At 32.5% G+C, this 26,270-nt stretch overlaps 1 protein-coding gene across 1 annotated transcript; it reads left to right on the top strand.

Annotated features, from left to right (window-relative positions):
* Positions 1–18,831: 18,831 nt before the first annotated feature.
* Positions 18,832–19,685, top strand: LOC133875929 (transcription factor ILI6-like). The gene is made up of 2 exons (XM_062314204.1): positions 18,832–19,268; positions 19,397–19,685. The coding sequence occupies exons 1-2, from the start codon at positions 19,143–19,145 to the stop codon at positions 19,544–19,546; spliced, it is 276 nt and encodes a 91-aa protein (XP_062170188.1). The 5' UTR covers positions 18,832–19,142; the 3' UTR covers positions 19,547–19,685.
* Positions 19,686–26,270: the final 6,585 nt, after the last annotated feature.

Raw genomic sequence — 26,270 nt, forward strand, 5'->3', positions numbered from 1 at the left:
TCTTTCGAGCCTAATTAAAGTATTAAGCCTACTTTTTGGTTTAATTTAAACCTTTGTTTGGCCCTTTAATAAAACATTTCAACATTTTTTTGCCCATATATATATACCAAGTTATCGGTTATAACCAGTTTCAAATTTTTTTAAACCAGCAACCGCTTCGGTAAGGTCGATTATCGGTTATTTCTTACCGAGTACCAAGCCGGTTGGCTGGTTACCTGATTATTGGTTGGTACCTGGTTACAGGCCGACTTTACACCCATATTGTACAACAATTATTTCTCAATTTTAATAGGTCTAATTCTAACTAGAATTGGAGTTCAGCTGAATCTATTTGGCTGTATTTATGAGAACGCAACAATATCTTAAATTCTGATAAGCTAATGGATCTCCAACGCTGATTGAATAAGTTTCTACTTTCTACCCATGACCACCTCTACCATTTGAGGACTATTTATAAGTAAATAGAAAATAAGGGGGCACGTGTTCTAATCTCATTCAAAACTTAAATTGATATAAAAATGTAAATTTAATCATTTAATTAATATTTTATCACTTTCTTTCACGTGAGCCAAACAACATGTGCAATATTTTAAGTGAAATTGATGGCTTAACTCATAACCTTTATTCTAATACCATGTTAAGTCACTTATTGTCTCAGAACCTTAAGTTGATAAAAAAAAAAATGTGAATTTAACTTCTCTAATGGCCCTCTTATATCGAATAAGAATATTTTCTTTTGTGATAAGACCAATGTATGTGGGGACTACTTGTCTTGGGTAGCTCGCAGTGCGGAGCCAATCCCCATTCTTGATTAAGAACATTCACATCTAACTTAGCAAATTTTAACTAAAGAATCACATTTTTTCTATATTAATTAATAATTTTTTTAAAGCGCTTACATCTTACTCTCTATTTTACCTATCCACTTTTAATATTAGATTTAAATTATTATTTCTTTATCCACTTTTACTATTTCCAAATAATACATAATCACATAATTTTTTTATTTTCAATGTATTGTTGAGCTACCCTGCTCGATCAACAAATTTTCTGAGTTAGCAATCAGAAAATTTGTTGATCTATTTTTTCCTTTTTGCATATTTTTACCACAAAACTAACTAAAATAACCTTTATTTACCCCAACGAAAATGCTCTAAATTAAAGTGCCGATGGATTGATTTTTATTGTACAAAGTATGATAATCATTTTATCACCAAATTTAGTGCACCCTGGCCTATCACATCAGTCGAGGTGGGAAAGTTACTAAGAAAGTCAAAGTAAGTAATTAGGTTAATGGAGCTTAACCTAATTACCTAAGTATGGAATAATGGAAATATTTGGTAGCTTCTTCTTTACTTTCTTTCTTTTCCTTTCTTTTCTTTCTTCTTTTTTTTTTTTTTTTTTTTTTAAACATTATTGTTGAGCCACATTTTTTTTTTATTCCAAAATCACACACAGATATTGTAAATTGTAAATTTGCTTTAAGAAATGAGTTTAATTTATTTTAAATTAATTTGACTATTCTCTCTCAACATCTCCTATTAATGTCTAGCTCAAATGATTGTATTGGACATATGCACATGTGCCTTTACGTGCAAGGCATGAGGAAGTGTTTAATTGGAATTAGGCCATTTCTAGTGTGGTTTGTATGATGAAAAAGTTGAGTTCAAATCATTAAAGTTTGTAATCAAGCACTTGGTCAAAAGAAAAGCAGCACTAAAAAGCTTTGATTTTCAAGACCATCAAAAGAAACGAAGCCTTGTTTTCCTTTTCTTTTTTTTTAGGCATATTTTCCTTTCTTGTGTTCCTCAACCCTCATGATGTTCTAGAATTTGCTCTTTTAGAGGTGAAGTGGGGATGAAATTAAAACTGCAATACATGCTACAATCACATATATTTTGAACATTTGTAATTAAATTAATAGACTGAATCAGAAGAAATTCATAAAAATAAAAAAGAAAAAAAGAAAAGAAAAGAAGACTTTGTTCCTTTCATCAAGTGTGGAAAGTGATTTTTTGTTTTTAAGCCCAATCGGGCTTCTTGTATACATGAATCTAATGATTTTATATTTAAAAATACATGCGAAAATTACATGATCTAGGGACATATGTCAATTTAATAAGTAATACTAGATGCTATCTTTTTATTCTCTCAACGTTGATATATCTTTTAAAATCATCACTGGATTAAAATATTTTTTTAAAAAAAGTTGAAAAATATTTTTTTAAAAAATAAAAAATTGAAAAGAAAAAAGGGTGGTCTAGCCACCCCCAAAGGAGGTTGGGGATGGCGCGCGGACACCCTGAGGGGTTGGGGGTGGCCTTCGGTGCACAGCCTCCCCAAGAGGCCAAAGCCACCCCTAGATGCATTTCGGGGTGGCCTAAAGCAGGCCAACCCCAAAGGTAACCAGCACCCACTCTTTTTTTTTTTTTCAATAATTTTTGAAGTTTTATTTATTTATATTTTTTTTATTATGATCAACACGTGTCGCCATTTTATTGGTGTTGATGTGGGGTTTAATGGAATTTGTCAAATTTTTTAACGAAATTTGACTCTAATGAGTGATTTGTAAATTAAGCCAGTCACAAAGATCTCTGAATTGATTTTGATACAAGAGGGAGTGATTTGTAATTTAGGCCAATCATATGGACTACTGATGCAATTTTTCCAATAAAAAATTTATTCTTTTACATAAATGCTTATGATATACGAGTAGATATCCCTAACAATTTTGCTAGTAATATCATCAATAAATATGAAAAAGCTCTTACGAGTCCATTTACCCAAACACATCACAAGCAATCCGCCTATTTGTTAGGACAGATAAACTCTATAAAAACTCTCTCACGTTCCCGAAAAATTGATGGGAACTCGGACCTATTACATGCATGCTTATTTTGAAAACAAATGCAAGTTTTAATAGTATTGGTGTAGGGACCGAATACGCATGGGCGAAAACCGGCTCATTTCTTTAGGTCAGAAGCCCAAACTTCCACAGTGAAGGCCATTTTTGGGGTGTGCTATATGGCCCATAGCCTATGGGGACAGATATGTGGGCTTAATGATAGGATGGCCATTTGACCTAAAAGGAAATCCACAATCACGGATGAGTATCTCAAGCTCATATAGCAAGCAATGTTATTCAAAGCCCAGGGAGAACTACGAAGAATAGTGCCACTTGGGGAAATGGGTCTGTGAAAGTATGACTTGGATAAAATAAAAAATAATAATTACTGCCAAAAACATTTTCTCTTTCTTCTTTTATCATTGTTGGAGTAAATTGATATCATGTTTTGCATTTAATTTTGTATTTATTAGGTTAATTACTCTTTTTCCTTGCCTACCAAAAAATTAAATAGAATAGCAAAAAGATTATTATAATTCACTTGATAAAAGTTAGGGAAAAATATATTCTAGCCCCCTAAACTACCACAATTTCTCCGAGATGGCCCCCCAAACTACCAATGCTTAGATTCTGGCCTCCCAAACTACCACTTTCTGATTTTTTGGCATCATCCGTCCATTTATGCCGTTAATTCTAAACAGAATTCCGAAAATATCCCTCCTACATTTTGAAATTCTCACGGTTAAGGGAGGGGTATTTTCGGGTTTTTGGCCAATTTCTATTAGAATTAACGGCATAAATAGACGGATGGGGCCAAAAAATCAGAAAGTGGTAGCTTGGGGGCCAGAATCTAAGCATTGGTAGTTTGGGGGCCATCCGGAGAAAGGGTGATAATTTGGGAGGCTAATATATATTTTTTCAAGTTATTACAAAAGTGTAATTGTGTAGGATACGTATATATATATATATGTGTGTGCCCTCGTGTGTATAAAGAAGGTAGTCGATATGAGATTATGATCGAATTATACATAATAAAATAGCCCACATGATCATAGCCTAGTCAAATCTCACATGTTCGAACAAATGGGATCCGAGCATACTTTCACATAAGACTGTCGCATTCCAATTGAATAATGCAATCTTAATTATTGCACAGTCTTCTTTTCTTTTTAGCTTGAAGTTACATTATTAGCTAGGCAATAGGCATGCATTGACTCAGGTGATAAAAAGAGCCCGTTGGTCAGGGCTGGGAGTATATATGCTTCATATCTTATCAAGAAATGAATTTTTTTTTTATATCATTCAATTCTCTTGCAACCACACAATGCAATAGCATGTCAATCTAGGGGAGGTGAATGTTTCCATAAAAGTGATCATTAATAAAGGAGGTTTATATATATATGAATATGTGATTCAAGAAAAAACTAAGCATGCACGTTGGATTGGCAGAGAGCATATTGACAACTTGGATGCAGTTTATATATATATAGAAATTGATCAAGTTGCAACAAGTTGATATATAAATGCATGGATTTTCGTACGCATGCAGGTAATGTTAGGTTGAGATCCCCTAAATTTAATACAGAATTAAGTAGGAACTTTTTGGATCAAACTTCAAACTATATATATTATGTTATAATTAATTTCTATCTTCTTGATCGATTCAATATATATAGATCGAGACCACTTGTGCCCATAGGCTAAGTAGGGCAAAAGATCATACAGTACTGTTTCCTCGTATGTATCATTCGGCCACTTGGTTGTTTGCAAAATATATATGGAGGTTTGAACACAAGATTTACGGGAGCCAATCATATTAGATTGTCAGAAAGTATATATATATATATATTATCTACGCGTGGCTGTAATTAATTGGGACAAATTCAATATCACAAAGTCAGCTACAACCCCCTCCCCCCCCCCCCCCCCTCCCTCCTCCAACATGATTGTAGTGGCCGCCGGCGGCGTTAAATTAAATCTGTAACTACAGCAACTTTTTCCAAAACTAATCATTGGATTTATTTTTTTATATGTGGGTCTTAAATATCTAATGGTTGATCTTAAAAAAAAAGTTGTTGGAGTTGTACAGATCAGAAACAAGATTTAAACTCGATATATAGGTTCTAAATTTAGTTCAACATCATTGATAGGAATCAGTACTTATCCAAAAACAAACAAACTCTGATGATTTAGAAAATGGTAAGAAAAACGGAAAAAGAGGTAAATTAAATAAAACACGTACACTCTCCATGAACGCTGCAGGGCAGAATTAAAGCAAGCTCAAATATATAAATTAAACCACCATCTCTAGGGACTAAAACCCTGGCCGGATTCGAAGGGTTAATGCCTGGGAGATGATTATTGATTACCCACTATATATGAAGAAAAAAACCAGTAAAACAATAAAAAAATAAAAATTAAACAAAAAGAGGATATATATCTCTCACCTTTGTGGGTACGTACAGACGGGAATAATGATATTTTCTTCCCTTGTCCCTTTTTCTGAACATATATATATATATATATATATATATATATATATATATATATATATATATATATATATATATATATATATATATATCTATGGTATTCATTTTGTCATTTTATGAGAATAATGACCAATACCCTTAGATCTAAAGGAGTAGATCGAGTAGAAAAAATCATTTGGGTGACGCAATTCAAAAATAAATCCCTCATAATATATTAAGTAGGATATGCAAATTTTTGCTAGTCGATCGCTGCAGTCTAGTGATCTGTCTAGACAAGAATTTTTCAAGAAATGTTTGTAATTAATTATTTATTTCATGATATTCAGTACTCTTGGGTTAGGATTACATGTCTCAGAAAAACCTATGAATTGCAAAGATGTTGAAGTCTCTCAGATTATATATATCTTCTTTCGATTGAGTTAATCTCTCCGTAGCTCTTGTTTGAGTTAAAATTGTTAAAGTATTTTCAAAATTAATATGTATATATATTTATTTTGTGTCTTGGGAATGATTTAAAATGAAAGTGTTAAAGAGCATTAAATGAAGATAGTTTCACATGGGAAAAAGAGAATTTGTAGTTGACATTTATAAGGCCCAACACACTTTAAGCATTTAAAGTAATGCTTGGGTGTATACTCTTATGTGTATACTCTACTACGGTGTAAAGCACTGTACGCACACGCGGGCGTGGCAGTGGGCGCTAGTGGCGCACTTGGCACGAAGCATCGGAGCTAGGAGCGATCTAATCATAACCTTTCAATTTTAGATGGTCATGATCAATCGATCTGGTGGTTTAATCTAAATCATAGGATGCTTCTTAGGTAGATCCAGTGGTTAGATTTACTAGACCATCACTAAAATAAACTGTAAGGTCAAATCACATTTGATCTAATGGTTGAAATTAATTAATAACGATCTAATAGTTATTATTAAATAATCATAGACAGTTATTTGATCTGATGGTCAGACTTAAGTGTCTGTTAAAATAGCTGTTTATGACTGTTACTTAAGCAGTTATGGATGGTTGGATTAGCAGTTATTTTCAATATTATACAGAAGTAACTGATGTGCAGCTATCAGAAAAATACAGAAGTAACTATTGTACAGTAATTAATAAAAGAGATAACAAAATTTATTTGTTCTAGAGTGTTTTTTCTGATACCTTCTGTATTTTTAAATTAAATAGTCTATGTATGTCTCTTGCTATAATAGAAAAATCTGAAAGTGTTCGGGTTTAATTTTCGTTAGTGTAAAACGCAATCAAACAAACAGAGGATTCTGGGCTCCATTGTATCCTGGAGAAATTTTTGCATACCTTTCTGGTGGAGGCAAATAATTTCTTAAGGAAAGCAACGTTGTAATGCGCCTTAGGTGCATTCCGTATTTCTGCTTTCATTTATTTTTTCTAACAATCTTAAGAAATTATTTGTTGCTTCAATGGCACCGCAATCTCTGAAAGAACTTGCTGCTGATTTCATCAAACTCGAAAGGTTTGATGGTTCCTCGTTCAAACGATGGCAGAAGAAGATGCATTTCCTCCTTACTAGACTGAGGGTGGCTTATGTGCTTACAACTCCAAAACCTGTAGCACATGAGAATGAGACGATTGCTGATATTCGAGCAAGAATGAAATGGGAGCAGGATGACTACATATGCAAGGGACACATCTGCAATGCTATGGTGGATTCTCTGTTTGACATCTACCAAAGCAAATCAGCGGCCAAAGATGTCTAGGATGCACTCGAGGCTAAGTATCTTTTAGAAGATGCCACAAGTAAGAAGTTCTTGGCCTCTAAATTTATGAATTACACAATGGTTGATGCTAGACCTATTGCTGAACAATTTAACAAAATTCTGCATATTTTGAGTCAATTTTATCAGCATAACATGAAAATGGATAAGGAAATTGCTCTCATCCATCATTGATAAACTTCCTCCCTTCTGGAAAGAGCAGAGAAAGATTCTGAAACACAAAAAGGAGGAGATAACTGTTGATCAGTTAGGCCAGCACTTTCAGATCGAGGAAGAATTGAAAATCAAATAAAATGAAGAGCAGGGAATTCTGTCCTCGAAAGTGCATATGGTGGACGAAGGAAAGGAAATGAATTCTTTAAAGAAGCCCTCTTAATTTAAAAAGCCCAATCAGAAGAAGAGGAAGAACTTTAAGAATCAGAAGCCAGACCAGAACCATAAGAAGAAGAATAAGGGTGGTTGCTACTATTGTGGCAAGCCAAGCCACTTTAAGAAGGACTGCCGTTTTCGAAAAAAGAAACAGCAGTATTCTGACTCGAAAGAGTTTGTGGCAATGATTTTCGAGGTTTTTATGCTCGAGGAAGAGGGTTCGTGGTTGATTGATTCATGTGCAACCAGTCACATATGCAAGGAAATGAGTCTTTTCAAGACCTTTGAAACGGTAGAAAATTGTGTTCTCTTTATGGGGAATTCTTCCACCGTTGTTGTCAAAGGCAAAGGAACAATGAATCTTGAATTCACTTCTGGAAAAGTTTTGTCTTTAACTGATGTTTATTTTGTACCTGAAATTAGGAAGAACTTTGTGTTTGGAGGTCTTCTTAATAAATTTGGTTTTAAGGCTGTCTTTGAGTCAGATCAGTTTGTGCTGACCAAATGAGGTGCTTTTGTTGGGAATGGTTATCTGTTTGAAGGGATGTTTAAGTTGAACCTTATTAATAAAGTTAATAATTCTGCTTACTTGATTGACTCAATTATTTTATGGCATAATAGATTATGCCATATTAATACTAGAAGAATGCATGATATGATTGTTTTAAATTTGATTCCTAAATCTGTAAATAATATGTTTGATAAATGTAGAATTTGTATGCAAACAAAAATTACCAGAAAACCTTTTCTAAAAATTGATAGATCTTCAATTTTGTTACAACTTGTACATAGTGATATTTGTGATATGCATGGTAATCCTACAAGAGGAGACAAAAAGTATTTTGTAATCTTCATTGATGATTTTTCAAAATATTGTTATATTTATCTTATGTTTTCAAAAGATGAAGTTCTGAAAAATTTTAAAGTTTACAAAACAAAAGTGGAAAATCAATGTGATGTTAGAATTAAATGCCTCAGATCCGATAGAGGAGGAGAATATTATTTTCCTTCATATTGTGAATCTGTAGGCATTATTCATGAAGCATCCATTGCATATACTCCACAACAAAATGGAGTTGCGGAAAGGAAAAACAGAACTTTAGTTGAAATGGTAAATGCCTTGCTTTGTAATTCTGGACTAAATAAAAGTTTTTGGGGAGAAGCTATTCTTTCTGCGTGTTATATTTTAAACAGAATACCTCAAAAGAAATCCAAGGTTACTCCATACGAATTGTGGAAGAAAAGAAAACCTAACCTTAGTTATTTTGAGGTGTGGGGGTGTAGAGCTATTGTTAGATTACCTGAGCCAAAAATCAAGAAATTGGGACAGAAAGCTATTGAGTGCATTTTCTTAGGTTATGCACAACATAGTAAAGGTCATAGGTTCTTAGTAGTCGAATCTAATCTTTCTGTTGAGGTAAATACTGTTATAGAATCCAGAGATGCAGAATTTTATGAGCATAGGTTCACATCAATTCCATCTATTAATGATAAGATGGTGGAACCTATACGAAATAACAATGAATCTGGTGAACCAAGTGAACCTTCTGAAATAAGGAGCAAAAGAATGAGAAAAGAAAAATCTTATGGACCAGATTTCATTGTATATTTAGTTGAAGGATCTAGAGATTCATCTTGTAAACAAAAGATGATATCACCTAATATAAAATCGGATCCTTTGACATATGAAGAGGCTATGAAGTCTTAAGATTCTGCATTTTGGAAGGAAGCCATTAATGATGAAATAGATTCTATAATAGGTGATAAGATGTGGATTTTAGTAGACTTACCCCTTAGTTCCACTCCTATTGGTTGTAAATGGATTTTTAGAAGGAAATTGAAGGTAGATGGAACCATAGAAAAATTCAAAGTAAGGTTAGTTGCTAAATGATTTAAACAAAAAGAAGGTTTGGATTATTTTGATACTTATGCTCCTGTTGCTAAGATTGCTAATATTAGAACGTTAATTGCTTTAGCATCTATTTATAAATTTGATATTTATCAAATGGATGTTAAAACTGCATTTTTAAATGGTGAGCTTGAAGAAGAAATTTATATGCATCAATCAGAGGGATTTGTTTTGCCTAATTAAGAAATTAAAGTTTGTAAATTAGTTAAATCTCTCTATGGTCTTAAACAAGCTCCTAAACAATTGCATGAAAAATTTGATCAAGCTGCGATTGCAAATGGTTTTAAAATTCATGATTCTAATAAATGTGTTTATAGTAAGTTTTATAAAAATCAAAGAGTCATTATATGTTTATATGTTGATGATATGTTGATTTTTGGTACTGATTATGATAGCATTGTTAATACTAAGAATTTTTTGTCTTCCAATTTTGACATGAAAGATTTGGGTGTTGCTGATGTGATTCTTGGTATTAGAATTATTACAAATAATGGAGGTTTAATTCTTACTCAATCACATTATATTGAAAAAGTTCTCAAAAGATTTAATCAGTTTGATTGTAAACCTGTGGCTGCACCTTTTGATACTAGCATGAAATTATATCCTAATACTGGTAGAGTTGTAGACCAATTAGAGTTTGCTAGAGTTATTGGTTGCTTAATGTATGCGATGACATGTACTAGACCTGATATTGCATATGCAGTTGGTAAAATGAGTAGATATATTACTAACCCTAGTCATATTCATTGAATTTCTGTACAAATGATTCTTAAATATTTAAAGAAAACCATTAATTATGGAATTTTGTACGGTGGGTATCCTACAGTATTGGAAGGATACACGAATGCTAGTTGGATCACGGATAACGATGATCACAAATCAACCAGTGGGTGGATATTCACCCTTGGTGGATGAGCTATCTCCTGGGGTTCTAAGAAACAGACCCTTATTACAAACTCTACAATGACGGCAGAGTTTGTGGCATTAGCTTCTTGTAGCAAAGAAGCGGAATGGTTAAGGAATTTATTAATGGAAATTCCTTTGTGGCCTAAACCTATGCCTCCTGTTTCTTTACATTGTGATAGTCAAGCAACACTATCACAGGCTTATAGTCATATTTATAATGGCAAATCGAGGCATATTGGTTTAAGGCATAGTTATGTAAGGCAATTACTCATTGATGGAGTAATTACAATTGATTTTGTGAGATCTGTTCAAAATTTGGCAGATCCATTAACTAAAGGACTTGCAAGGGATTTGGTGTGGAAAACATCAAAGGAAATGGGGTTAAAGCCTTTAGATCACCAATAGTGGAAACTCAACTCAACACTTAAATTATTAAGATCTTAAGGTCAATGAGCTAAAGTACACTATATGTTGTGATCACAAGCGCCCATATTATATTAGTTTTTAAACTAATAAATCATCTTAAGGTTAAGGTGCTTGGAACCTGTAATGTTAAAATGGAGGTTGTGCTTTTTGCACTTAATAGGCTTATAACAGATTTATGTTGAAGTGTATCATTTACATGACACTTCTGATAAGCTTACTTATATGAGTGTCGGAGGTGGTGTCGCCATCTATGAGACTAAGGTTTTGTCTCTAGAGCGCTTATGAAACCATGATATTGACACAAGGCCAATCCACGTGTCGACTTCTAGAACTACTCAAAGAGAAGAAAAAGCATGTGTGAGATGTGCCAGGCTAGTCAAATAGGATAATTGGTTCAAAGCTTGCCTACCATGGTATTCTGATTAGCTCTGGCATATTATCACTAAGTAAAGGTTCAAGTCCTCAAGACACCTTCATTTATGCATGCTTTTTCCTATTATAGTCAAGTCGTGTTTTTATTTTGAAAATGGTGGGGGATTGTTAAAGTATTTTCAAAATTAATATGTATATATATTTATTTTGTGTCCTGTGAATGATTTAAAAGGAATGTGTTAAAGAGCATTAAATGAAGATAGTCCTACATGGGAAAAAGAGAAACTGTAGTTGGCATTTATAAGGCCCAACACACTTTAAGCATTTAAAGTAATGCTTGGGTGTATACTTTAGTACGGTGCGAAGCACCGGATGCACACGCACACGGGCGCGGTAGTGGGGTGTAGGGCTCTAGTGGCGCTTTGATGGCGCACTTGGCACGGAACATCGGAGCTCAGAGCGATCTAATCATGACCTTTCAATTTTGGATGGTCATGATCAATCGATCTGGTGGTTTAATCTAAACCATAGGATGCTTCTTAGGTAGATCTAGTGGTTGGATTTACTGGATTATCACTAAAATAAACTGTAAAGTCAAATCACATTTGATCTAATGGTTGAAATTAATTAATAACGATCTAATATTTATTATTAAATAATCATAGACAGTTATTTGATCTGATGGTCAGATTTAAGTATTTGTTAAAATAGCAGTTTATGATTATTACTTAAGCAGTTATGGACGGTTGGATTAGTAGTTATTTTCAATATTATACAGAAGTAACTGCTGTTCAGTTATCAGAAAAATACAAAAGTAACTGCTGTACAGTAATTAATAAAAAAGATAACAAAATTTCTTTGTTCTAGAGTGCTTTTTCTTATACCTTTTGTATTTTTAAATTAAATAGTATATGTCTGTCTTTTGCTATAATAGAAAAATCTGAAAGTGTTCGGGTTTAATTTTTGTTAGTACAAAACGCAATTAAGCAAACAGAGGATTCTGGGTTCCATTGTATCTTGGAAAATTTTTTACTGTAACCCTTGCATACCTTTCTGATGGAGGCAAATAATTTCTTAAAAAAAACGACATTATAATGCGCTTAAGAGCATTCTATTTTTCTGCTTCCGTTTATTTATTTTAACAAAAATTAACTATCATCAGTACTACACGGACGACTCTTTACAAAACCCTAGTGAATTAACTTGAAAACAAAAACAGTGAAAAAAAAAGAAAAAAGAAAAAGAAGGTGAGCCGTCAGTTTAGTCGTCGTACCTTGTCGCTTTGCATGGCCCAAATTGATGCATAGTGTTTGGAAAATCAATTAAGTTTTCGCCCCGGCCAATTACCATTTGTTCGTATTTGTACATATTTTTGTTTCTTCGATGCATGGAAGGAAGAGAAGATGCTGCTTTTAAGTCCTACACGTGCACTGGTTGATTCTAATAACTTTTAACTCTTTCAACCGCCAAATTAACTTATAATCTACCTATAACCTCGGCCTATTAATGTTAGCCCCATTTAATTAATACTGCATTCATGTTAATGGTGCTTGTTTAAATCAAATGTTAACATCAATGTGCATATATGGAAGTTACAATTAATGCTGGCATAAAGACAAAAGTTGCAAATTAATGATATATATAATATATAAAGTCAATATATTGTTCATATGTGCATTATATTGCTTTTAATGTCGAGAGAGAGAGAACAATTTGGACATAATTCATGAAATATAGATTTGGTTAATAGACTCGTATAGTTCATGAAGGTTAAATCACCGATTATTCTAAAAATTTAAGTTGATAAAAAATGATGAATTTAATTATTTAATTAATATTTTAACACTCATCATCTAATTAATATTTAAAAGGTAATTAAAGACATCTAAAATTATGTTAAATCACCAATTATCTAAAAAAACTTAAAATGATAGAAAATTATAAACTTAATTATTTAATTTATATTTTAACAATGCAATATAAGAGTCCATTAACCATGCATGTAGTTCATGGATATATTCCAATAAGGGGGGAAGAGTCTCTTCTCTTTCCTCCTCTCCTCTCTCCTTCCTTCCTTTATGCTTTTTCATGTTTTCTTTACTGTAGTTTATCTCTTATCTTTTTTAGGGGGTTTTGTTCCCCCGGGCTAGATTTGGTGGTTGTTGATATTCTCATAGTCCTTCCAGGGCTATGAATGTTGTTTTTTAGTTTTTCCTTGTGCTTTTCTCTATTGGTTTTTCTGGCAGAAGGCTACACGAGACGTCTGTGTTAGAAAGCGGCTTTTCTGGTGTGTCTCTAGCGAGTTTTTCTGGCTGTGCTTTTTTTTTTTTTTTTTTTATGTATTCTTTAGAGTCAGATCTGTGTTATTCGGCTGGGTCCTTCATGACACGTGCCTCTCTATGGTGGAGATTGTTGGAGATTGGTGGTTTCGGCGGTCGTCTGCTGCAGAGGGAGGTCCTCGGTGAAGGCGCATGCTTACACGCATTCGTGCCGGTGACAGCTTTTTCTCAACGCTGGTTTCGTTTGGTTTCTGTTTGGGTTATTTGTTTGTTTTTCTGTTCACAGTCTACCTTTGTAATGCTCAATTGTTACTGGATTATTTGTTGGGATAGTAGCTAGATTAGCCATATTTTTCTGTTTAGATTGTACTTAAATGTAAAGAGCAGTTCAAACGTTGTTTATGTAATATTGTTTGTGGTTGTTTAGATCGATAGTTGTATTAAGTTAGATTTTTCTGGCTTAGGGTATATGGGGACTTATACCTCTATTCTTTATAATTGCCTTCGGGCGTTCTTCAGTAATACATGGTAAATCAGGTTATCTGTTCGAAAAAAAAAATGGATATATTCCAATAGTTTATCTCTTTTTTTTAAAAAAAAAAATAAAAAAATTGAATTCATCATTTATTAATTAAATTATTAGTCTAAGTACCATTCTACAATGAGTAATTAATACAATTCTTCACACCCATTTTTCATATTAATTTCACATCGATTAACGTAACATGTTTTAAGTGAGTGACATGGAAAATTATTTAAAATATATCACGTTAATCGGTGTAAAATATGTTGGAAATAAGAATGTGGAATTACATAAATTGAAGAGAGTAAAAAATAAAACTGTATGAAAAATCACTGAACTATTGAACAGTAAGACAAATATTAATTTGTTTCTTAGACAAATATTGTCTCCCAATTAAACAATAATTAAGTTTTGCAAAAGGGAATACAACAATTATGTCATCAGGATACAATACTGCCTATATGTAATGTGCAGATTGCAAATTCTGAACACTACTCTGAATAAGAAATTCTATAACAGTAGAGAAGAAAAAGAAGAATAAGAAGAAGAAGAAGAGAAGGAAAAAGATTAACAAAATATGCTGGACAAATATATTTTTATATAAATTACAGAAACAGTTTATTACAGTTTCCAATTGTTGAAACTTTTAAATGCAGTTGTACACATCAGAAAAATACACAAGTAAATAATAAGTGCGAAGTGCTAATTAAGTGCATCTAAAGCGTCGAAGCGACACACGTGCGTTCGACGACCAATCTTATCTAGTATAAGAGCAAGATAAATACTTATAAAGCACACAAAAAATTTATAACTTTTCAATGTGGGACAATGCATGAGTAATTGAAAAAATATAGGAAAAATTAAAATATTTAAATCGGAGGGAAACTTAAATTTTTATGAAATAATTTTCAACAAAATAAGTGTTATAAATGAGTACTGTACAAGAGTAGTAGCATTGTTGTTCAACAATTTAAAAATATGCTCGATATTTGTTTACGTTTTTAATATTATCTGGTTATATATATAATTACGGCATGAGTTGCGATAGTATATATAGATGGCGTTGTCGGTTGACCAAGTAAATTAATTAAGCTGCGCTTTGGGCCTAGGATACGCATTATTAAACAAACCGTCCGTATTTGGTCGGTGTCGTCTAATGATGGAGCTAAATTCGACGGTTAAAAAGCTAGCATTTCGTCCTAATTAATTAATTAATAATTAGCTCGATCTCCTTTCTAAAGGCCTTCTTCACCGACGACCGACCTAGGGAGCAAAACAGAAAGATATATATGAAATATCTGCAGATTCAAGCTCTCTAGGATCTATTTAATTAAGAATTAATGAATGCATGGGATTTAAACACGAAGATAACGAGTTTATTAATAATAATGTAAATTAAGTTTAATTATGGAACGTACAGATCGAGCATATATAAGCTAAGAGTAAGAGAGGATCAGTACTGGTGTATCTTTCTTGGAGTCTAAAAAAGTTAGATCGCTCTACCGCAAAGCCAGTAAGTAGTTCACATAGAAACAGCTGCCCACAAAATATAAACAAATATGGCTTCCTCGTGACTTTGAGCTCAGTCCTCGCTGTCCATTGGATCAGCCTCATGTGCCCCGAGATGCACGCTGATCGATCACCAACTATTCAAACTTTTTATTTCTTTGCACACGTACGACGACTGCCTCCTGATTACTCATTACTGTGTGGTCGCCCGATCGCCATGTCACATGTGATGATCCATCAGGAACGACCATGCATGTATATCTTAAGAAACTTCGGGAGTTTTTCTGTAAATTCCCATGAGAAAGATTTTCTTTTTCATCCAAACAAGATATAGCCATGCATGCATGCAGGGTCCGTATATATATATATATATATCTTCGTGCAGATCGAATAACAAAATTTCTAGGAATTTCTTCAACAGTCTATTTTTCAGTTCTCATTATGCAGAGTTTCTTTTTTTGGCCACTCATTATATATGCAACGAGAAATGATTAAAACACTCACACTACACAACAATAACACAACATCAAGGTACAATGAAGTTGGGATCACACATGGACTCCACTCTATTGTGTTTTAGAGTGTAAGGATCACTCTCTATGTTCAACTGATTAGAATAGGTCAAGCAAGGAGATGACATTGACAAAGTCTTTTATTTATTATATTTTTGCATGCCCATTAAGCGGAGGATAAGTGATGAAGAAAAAAAAGGCTACATTAAATGAACGAACTTATAGTTGATTAATTAATAAAAGCAACTAGAATAGGTTGCAATGAGGAATGTTGGGACACTGGATTCTTCCATCTTTTGACCGTTAAAGAGGAACTGTTTGATTAATTAAGTTTAATTATTTTGGTTAAAACCTTATTTCTAGGTAAACTAAGAGTCGTTATATAGCCTATAGCTAGGGACCACTAATTTTCTTTTCATGTTTTATTCGAGCCTAGCTAGTACGTACTTGTGGTATAATATTTATTAAATAATTAAAGCAAACATTTCCTACCGGCTTAAATTTTTGAGATAAATTGTGATTTAACATGATATCATAACATATGTCATGAGTTTAAACTATGTCTCTATAATTCACATCCTATTTTAATATATTAAACATTTCACGTGTTTGGTCGTGTATATATATACACAAAGAAAGAGTTTTAAACAAAGAAATAGAACAATCTTCTTAAGCAAATTATATACGTACTTTGCAGTGATTAATTGTGTTTTCCTACTAACTTGAACCTTAGAGAGGTTGGTGGGCGAATGTGGTTTGACCCCTTCTTGGATTTTTTTTAGGCAAGTAGCCTTGTTCAAAATATAATAATTCATCATTTTTTTTTTTAAAAAAAAATGTTTTATGGATATATATATATATATATATATATATATATATATATATATATATATGAGTTTGGGTCCAATGGGAGCTGGGATTACACATATTTTTATAGAAAATCATGTTCTGGTTGTCACAGTGTAATATAATTGACTGACAGAGCATCACAATTAGAATATTTAAAATTAGGCCAATCAGTTATTAGTAAATATTAAAACTAATTAAAGATTCCAAATTGATCGGGTGCTCTTACATTACAGGAGAGCATGCAAAGAAGACAATGAAATATAATTTGTATAGTACTCGATCTTAGTCTAAAAGGATTTTGTAAGGATTTTTAAATTAATTATTAACAGGTCGGCAGGCAAAAAAGACAATTAAGAATCATGTGCACACTATTTCTGTGCCAATCGGAGATTGCAGAAAGAGATATTAATTAATTAATTAATTAATAAATTTATCCCTTTTGACGTTAACTACTAATTAAATTAAATTAATTAAGCAAAAACACTTTTATATATCATTGAATGCATCAACATTTACTGCACTGTAAATTAAGAAAAATCTATAAATTATTCCCTTCTCGGAAAACTTGGAATTTTCCCTGATCTTGTTATTAATCATTGGCATTTTCAAGACTTCGGATATCTAAGAGAAAAGGCCGAAAAATTCCATCCAATCAATTTTTTTATTCGAGTCGTTAGAAAACTCGTTGTAGTTAACTACCTAATTAATTAAGCTATGTCCGCCATATATATCTTTGTGCCCACCCTTGAAGCTCATGAAGTAAACAATTTTAATTTGTAAAAAAAAAAAAAAAAAAAAAAAACCAACATGAGAATAATGACTTAAGAATAATGCTAGAAATTGCACTTTTTATCATACTGTTATTTTATCTGGCTGATGTCCTATTGCTAATTAGCCCTTAAATTTTATTTTTTTTATTTTTTATTTTTTGCAAAAACTAATTTAAAGATTGATTGGCAATACCTAGCCTATATATAAAACTATAATTTCTTGCATTACTTATCACATAATTAAACCAAAAAGAAGTGCAAGTCGATGAGGGTAGCACTTGGGCATTATGAGGCCATGTGGCTTGCCATGCATCTAGTTAAGGGTAGAACATGGTTTGTTTAGGCTTGACTAGTCAAATTCAAAATAACTCCTCACATACGTGGCAACTTGGTTGGTCCCCATGGACACATATTTGCAAACAGATGTAGTGTTGATTATTTTATTATTTTTTATTTCAAATAATATTATTAAATTATATATCATTCATCCTAAAATTTAAGTTGATAAAAAATATGTTTAATTATTTAATTAACATTATAATGACACATAAAATATTTAATTAAAATGATAGTTAAATTACAAAGACAAAATTTGAATTTAACATTGCTTCTTATATTATGTTAAATCGATATTTTTGGAATGTAACAGTGCCGCTCTACTAAAGTAGATGGCTCTAGAACATGCTTTGCATAGTACAATTTCAAATGTTATAAAAGAGTTTGGCTTTTCTCACTGGACGTACACCAATTGATTTTCAAATAAGATTATCAAAAGTTCGATCCAACAAATGGATCGAGTTCGAGTCGCGGAAGCGTCATGTTAACAGAATAATTGTTGGGTGTAACAGTACTGCTTTACTCACATAAACGACTCTTATAACATGCATGGTCGATCAAAAACTCTAAAGGATGGATCCAACAAATATTTATCTTTTAATAAAAATCATAAATTTAATAATTTAATTAAGAAGAAAAAGAAAAGGGTTAATTCCTAGGCTAGGATTAGGATCTTACAGGAAAATTAATTTCCTCTAAAAAAAAAAAAGAAGAGGATATTACAGGAAAATCAGTTGAACATGTTGGAAAAACATAAAATAACATGGTATTGCGTGTAGAGACTGACACACACATACACACAAACGAAGAGAGATCGAGTGAACGAGAGAGAGAGAGAGAGAGAGAGAGAGGGAATCAAGTTTCTAGAGATACGCCATACTGTCATCCTAATGTGTTTCCCAAAGTTCGGTTTGATCTTAAAGTGGACTCCTTCTCTCTCTCTCTCTCTCTCTCTGTGAAAACCCTATTTAAATAGAGGCTTAGCCCACTTCTTTCTCCCATGCAATTGTCTTCTCCACTCCCCAACGCCCACTACTTGAGTTATTGTGCACCTCTCTCTTCTCTCTGTCTACTTCATCTTCAAAGCACCACTATATCTCTTGTTTCAAAACTTGTCTCTGACAGGTTTATCGTTTCTCTTTGGAGTTATACCATACCTAGCTCGATCGATCATCCTTTTGTTTTTCTGACATATACATAATATCTCCTTCCCCTTTGTCTCCTTGAGTTATCTTTAATTTATATAACTTGTCACATATTTATTTGCATTCTCGTCCCACTACAACATTCAAGATGTCTAGCAGAAGGTCGCGGTCGAGGCAATCAGGTGGTTCAAGGATCACTGATGATCAGATCAATGAACTCGTTTCCAAGTTGCAACAGCTTCTTCCTGAGATTCGTGACAGGACCTCTGACAAGGTTTTTTCATCTTTTTTTCTTTTTTTCTTTCTTTCTTTATAGGAAATATATATATATATATATATATATGTGCATGCCATGTTAATTAATGTCACTAATTAATTAATTAAGCATCCATTTTTGTTTAGGTTTCATCTGCCAAGGTGTTACAGGAGACGTGCAGCTATATCAGAAGCTTGCATAGAGAGGTTGATGATCTCAGTGAGCGGCTGTCTGAGCTTTTGGCAACCACAGACACCGCCCAAGCTGCTATAATTAGAAGCTTACTTATGCAATAGCTAGCTAGAGATCGAGCTAATTAATTAATTAAGGATAAATTAGCTGCCATAGGTGGCTACCTAGCTTCTCATTTCTTCTTTTTGTACTTCTCTTTCTTTCTTGTCCTTTACAAGACTACAATGTAGGAGTTGAACGATCGATTAGTACTTCTTTTTTCCATTAATGCTATGTTAAGAAATTTAATAAAAGGACTCCAGCTACCACTCGTGCACATATCTTTTTATTTTATTATTTAGTGACTAAAATTATAAATTTCACATAAATTATTATGTTAATTTGTAAAAAAATTGTAATAAAAACAGCATTATATAAGCGGATTTTCTAATGACTTTGGGTTGGGAATTAGCTAGCATACATGTATGGAGCTAGGTAGGTAGCTCATGCATATATGGTAGTATCATATTATATATAATAATTGCAATCTAATGATTACTTACCAAAAGGTTATATATAACAGGAAGAATATCCTCATTTTTAATAGCATTTGTTTCATTAGAATAAGTTGAAAAGGAAAAAGAAAAATAAAAAGAAAATGAGATTATCGATCGGAATCTATCAAATTTTACTTGAAAGAATGTATTGGATATTAAATTTTTTATAACAAAAGAGTTGTAGACCAATATTTGACTACTATAAGATTTGGATAAAAGTACAATTATTATTATTATTATTATTTTTTTATCTTGAGGTAAATTTTACATAAAAATATCTCCAATTAATGTATAATTTTGACTGGAAGTAATCAAGGAAATTAAATAAATTAGGCTGGGGGGCTCTCCTTGTTGCTGGGAGTATGGGTAGTCCTGACTCACGCACTCAAAACATGCACTAAAAGCTGCGAGGAGATAAGCAGCATTGACTTTTCACCCCCAATCCACTAAAAATTTGCAAAAGAAGAGACAGAAATAATTAAGCACACAGATGATCGAATCCATTGATTCGCCAAGGGCATGCATTCCTCCATCACAAGATTTGCATATTTATGGGATCAAAGTAAATAGATGCAGGTACGCTTCATATATTATTGACTTTTCTAAATAATTGACGCAATGAAATTGAATGTAGGGGAAAAGGGATCATGGATCATGATTTTGTAAACAGTTTTGTAGTGGAGATGAGATTAACTATATGCAACTCCGATCCGTCGAACCCATAACTTTTTTTTTTTTTTTTTTTCCCCATTAAGATATAACCGAATACAGCCAAAGAAAAAGAGTTGGAATGCGTTTGAGATTGTGATTTCGTAGACAAAAAATTCGATTCTAAATCAAATCGTAAAAAATGAACTATCTGAAAATTACGTTTTTAAAAATTATGCAAAAAATTGCTTTTTCAAATCGCATGTAATGTGGTACTTTTTTGAAAACGCATAATTTTAAAGGTTAACCTGCGAATACAAATTATGGACGGATTTGATTGGACTAAGATATACGAGTAACACTAGAAGTCAATCTTTTGTCACTCTTGTGTCCCCCAAAAATGATGTTACTTTTAAAATTACCATTAAGCTTGTGATTGATCGTTATTGAATTTTGATCAAGTGATAATTTTAAAAGCCACATAATTCTTGAAGGGACACGAGAATAACTTCTAAAATTATTTAAGATATACACTCGTCAATCAATCAGTGGCCACCATCTTTATCTTTAGCTTAAAAAAAAATAATAAAAAGAGAGAGAGAGAGAGAGAGAGAGAGAGAGAGAGAGAGAGAGAGAGAGAGAGTTCAGTGGTCAAGAAATCCTCTGGAGAGGCAATATTAACTTAAGAACAGGGTACAACCAGACTTGCTTGGCAAGGGTGCATTTACAGATTGGGCCATTTGCCTTTAAAACGAAGGGTTGTTACAAAGCCCAATAGAAAGCCTAGAGTCCGTTTGGCCTCCAATTTCACAAGTTAAACGCATTTTTAAAATAAATTGCAAAAAATATTCTGTTTACAATTGAGATTGAAAAAAATGATGGTTTGATGACGTGAACTAACGTTTTCAAATCCCAGGTAATTTATGCATTTTTAAAGGCGGAATAACGATTTTATCAAATACTAACTACACTTTTAATAATTACTTTTTTTTTTTCTACAAGTATCACGAGGCTCGAATTAAGTGTAAATTATAAGAACTAGGAAGTTCTCCAACAATTCAATGCGAAACCTTAAACTAATTAATTTCTACGATTTGAACCCTATGTTAAGGGAAATAAGATCATCACCATTCAAAATAAAATAAATAATATTTATTTCATGGTCAAGATTTAAAATTTATGCATTTACGGTATATATAAAGTCAATATTTTTAACCATGAAATAAATACTATTAATTCCATTTGAAATGGAAATGATCATTGACCATGAAAGTTAGCTAGTAACAACTTTCAGTTGTTAGCATTTCTAATAGTCTCACCAAATTTTTCTCACCAAAGTAGCTAAAAACCACTTTTTTCTATTCTGGTAAGCCACTTTTTTAAAATTCAAGAAAGAAAAAAATAAAAGATAAATGAAAAAACCACAAAGTTTATACCGGGAACAAAGAAACTTCATTCCATGAAATAAAGACATCATCGTCTTAGAGAGATGGGAGAAGAAAGAAAAAAAAGTATGCTGTGATCATATGAGAGAGAAATGAGAAACAAAATTGGTGAGTATTTTCACTCACAAAAACTTTTTGGTTAAAGTGGTGATGCTACCGAGAGTAATTTTTTAATGTTTTCACTTTTCATCAAACTGACTCACTAAAATAATTAAAAAATTATTTTGATCAGGCTACTAAAAATACGTATTACGCTTAATTTCTTGATGAATTGATTTCAAAGTTTGTGATCTTCGTTTATTTTGCGCGTGCTGCAAGGAAGTTCATATATGCCTTGTTCTAAATGTAATTCAATTAATCTCTATCTCTTAATTTGGGATCGGACTCCAGTACTGTAGTTTAAAACTACAACACATCTGCTGTAAAAACTGAACGGTTAAGATTCTTTCTTACATTTACTACCTCGTGGAAAAATTTGACGTTAAAGCAAAACAAACTGCGTTTGGTTTTTGCTCAACCTACATTGTTTGGTGAAAATCCACGCCCAATTGTCTTCCCCTAATCCAAAAACACCAATCCCTTTCTGGTTACGCTCTTCTCCCCTGAATCGCAAATGGGTCGCAAGCAAAATGACTCACAAGTCAGAACCTACCCACTACACCTTTTTATCCTCCTCTTGAAGGACCTGATTTCTTGTGTTATGGTCTATACATTCCTCTGTCTTTCTTTGTATCTTTTTTTTTTATTTTTTATTTTTAAAAAAAAAAACTGGGACTTCATCGCCTGTTGTTCGTAGAGGGACCACGCTCGCTTTCATGGAATTTGATCCGAGAAAACATTCTTTTTTAATCTGCCAAATATTTTGCCTTTCTTCAAAAAAATTTGTTCGATTTTTAAGCTCTGGATGTGATTGGGCGTAAATGTAATAGCGAGTGGGTATTTCTTACTTTTATGAAAATTAGTATATTTTCCAAGAAAAAAAAAATAATGATGAAAATATATGGGTTTGGGCGTGTGGGTAGTTCTTGATGTGCTAAAATTGGATTAGTTGGTTTGGACTTATTTGGTAATTTGAGGATGGAATTGTGTTGACTTTGTACCTGGTGAAGGCAAAGTCGACTAAGGTGGCAAGGACGTAGTTGGGGAAGAAGGTGGTGTCGGCGAGAAAAGTGGTGGTAAAGCTAAAGAGCGTAAAGTCGCTCGCGGAGAAAAATGCTTCAACAAAGAAGGCAAAGAGGTAGAAGAGTTTTGTTTTAGAGTGATGGCAGCCAACGCCTAAGCTCTCTTCCTGGGACTGAGCGTACTGCTCCTTGGATTACAGTCGCTGTCGGCATTGGGAGCTGCTCGTGTGACGGCGAGGCGACGGACTTGGGCTCGGCGAGCTGCTGTTTCCTGTTTCCGCTGGGTTGAAAGCCAGATCCGTCTTCCTCAAATGGTGGATGGATGTTGTTTCCACCTGCTTGAAACAGCAAACAGGAAGATCGTGGATGGATGTTGTTTTCTGTTTCAACCAAAACAGACAGACGTCCCCACCTCCTCAAACGACGTCAAGTAGAAAACGTCAACTACGTACCGTGCCTATTTTATTTTTCAGCGACTGTTTACAAAACTGAAATTAAAGTGTTTTGAAAAAATAAATCTGGACCCTTTATTTATTTACAGCATATGTTTAAACTACAGCACCACCGAAGCGGAATCCCTTAATTTGTGTGTCTCCAAATTAAATATGTTAATTAATTCGGAGTTGACTTTAATGAAATTCAATATTCTTGTCCATCTCTAATTCGCTTGAACCTCATCATTCAATGACGAATAGACGTAACGCTGAAAACTTCAAAAAGAAAAAAGAAAAAAATGTATGCATGAGAGTTAAAATTTAAGTAGAAGATTTATGGAAGAGAGAGATGGATCGTTTGGAGGAAAAGAAATGCTAGTTATTATAATTCTATCCAATATATTAGTGAGAGAGTGCAAAAAAATATTGAATAAAATTATAATATTTAGCACTAATCTTTGAAGGAATGATACCAACTTTACATTTATGTTTTGGTATAGTTTTATAATTGTTGTGTCCTATTTTGATGATGTATTTCATTAATGGTTGTAATTAAATTGGCCGGAAGAAATTCATGGATATTAGAAATTGATGGATTATATTATAGAAACAACGAATATTTCTTTTTTATTTATTTATTTATTTTTTGTCGTTATAGAATGGTGTTTTTACATGAATGAATATCAAAATTAAACTTTCTCATCCAAAAGGGTATATAGCATGAACAACCTTGCTCTCTTTATTTCTTTTTTTATTTTTATTTCTAATCAAATGGGAAAAGGTTTATAAGGAAACAAAAACTCAAGAGGCCCTAAAAACATACCCAAAAGAAAAATAATGCTGAAAATAAGAACAACAAATAAGAAATAGGCAAAAAAAAAAATGATCCGATCATTAATTTATATCTTCAGCTAAAAGTCAATAAATAATCGAGCTGCACAATCTGAACTCTGAAGCAAGCCAAAAGTCTAGTCTGCTTGCAAGTAATAGAGAGAGAAGCAGTTTTTTCTGCACAACCTTAATTGCTTGATTAAGGATTTGTACGTTGAACTAATTTTTTTTTTTTTTTTCTGATTAATTAATGATTTGTAAGAATAAAGTTTGTAAACATAAATAATGTTGCATGGCATCGTGTTGGCATCATATATATATGTTGGCATGCATATCATGCATTCTTCCAAAAAAGTGAGTGTATAATTAATCTCTAATATTTAATTAGGAAGACTTTTAGTATAAGATGCATTATTTTTCATAAAAGTAATGATACGGAGTTTGAGTTTGAGTACTTTCATAATTTTTACTATTAAACAATTTTTTTTTGGTTTACTTCCAGCCCTAAAACTCTCTATATTGAGTATTATTTTCAGAATTTTTTACTGATTTAACTATCAAAAGCTCAACGATTGTCTGTCTCAAGCTATCGTTTCTCCGATAATTTTTTCTTACTCTATAAATACTTATAATCTGTTTCGAACATGCAAAAATCTGTAATCCCATTTAAGTAGTTTTATAAAATGTAAATTTCAAACTTAAAAAATCTTCTTTACCCAATTATTAGGGTTAAATACATTTTTACCATATGTGGTTTAAAAACTTTATTTTTTATCCCGAGTTTTCATTTTTGTCATAGGTGATATACCTATATTATGAAAAAAGACAAAAATGATACTTCCGTCTATTTTTTCATTCAAAACTTACGGATTTCCACATTAGCGTGACACCATTAAAATTGTGACACGTGGCTGCATAATTTATTTTATTTTATTAATTTTAAGACTTTTTTTAAAAAATAAAATAAAAAAATTGTGAGCCACCCCTTTAGGCCACATCCACCTCCATTTTGACCAAGGGGGTGGCTGAACCACCCCCAAAACTGGCCTTGGGGTGGGCCGGTGTGGCTAAGCCACCCCTACATTCTTTTTTTTTTTTTTTTTTTTTTTAAAAAAAAGCCTTAAAATAAAATAATTTTTTTAAAAAAAAATTGTGCAGTTACATGTCTCAATTTTAATGGTGCTACGTGTCGCTGACGTGAAAATTCATTAATTTTGGACAGAAAAATGGACGGAGGTATCATCTCCGTCTTTTCCCATAACACAGGTACCACTTATGACAAAAATGAAAACTCAGGAAACAAAAAATAAAATTTTTAAACCTCAAAAGGTGTAAGGTATTTAACTCCAATTATTATCCTAAATCCATTTTAAAGTGTGACATAAATGGATAGCTACACGGCCCCATTTGAAACTCCCCCTCTCCTCATTTTTAGGGAGAAATTTTTTTTGAGTGATTGAAAAATATATTTGATGTGATATAAAGTTAAAATAATTTATATGAAAAAGTGAAAAAAAAAAAATAAATTGTAGTGTAGTTAGTTTTTTATTTAAATAGTAATTAAAAAAATTTTAATGTGATATAAAAAATGAAAAAAAAAAAAAAATTAAGAATATTTTGAAGCTGATGATTTAGGAGAAGTGAATAAATAAAGGAGAGGGAGTGGGAAATTTCAAACGGGCCAAAGACTGTATGCAAAAGTGAGTAACGTTTAGCCAATAAAAAAATAAAAGAGTAAAGATCAGCTGCAATCAAGTCCAGTAAACCTGCCTAGAGTACTCACAAGCATTTGATCCTTGGGCTCGCTTCTGCA

This window comes from Alnus glutinosa, chromosome 8 (genome assembly GCF_958979055.1).
Source record: "Alnus glutinosa chromosome 8, dhAlnGlut1.1, whole genome shotgun sequence".
NCBI classification, from domain to species: Eukaryota; Viridiplantae; Streptophyta; class Magnoliopsida; order Fagales; family Betulaceae; genus Alnus; species Alnus glutinosa.

What these genes read in the sequence shown, in the direction of transcription:
- LOC133875929 (XM_062314204.1), top strand. Translation starts at nt 19,143, where the DNA reads ATGTCTAGCAGAAGGTCGCGGTCGAGGCAATCAGGTGGTTCAAGGATC. An exon ending in GTGACAGGACCTCTGACAAG is followed by an intron (nt 19,269 to 19,396) that starts GTTTTTTCATCT and finishes ATTTTTGTTTAG; the next exon opens with GTTTCATCTGCCAAGGTGTT.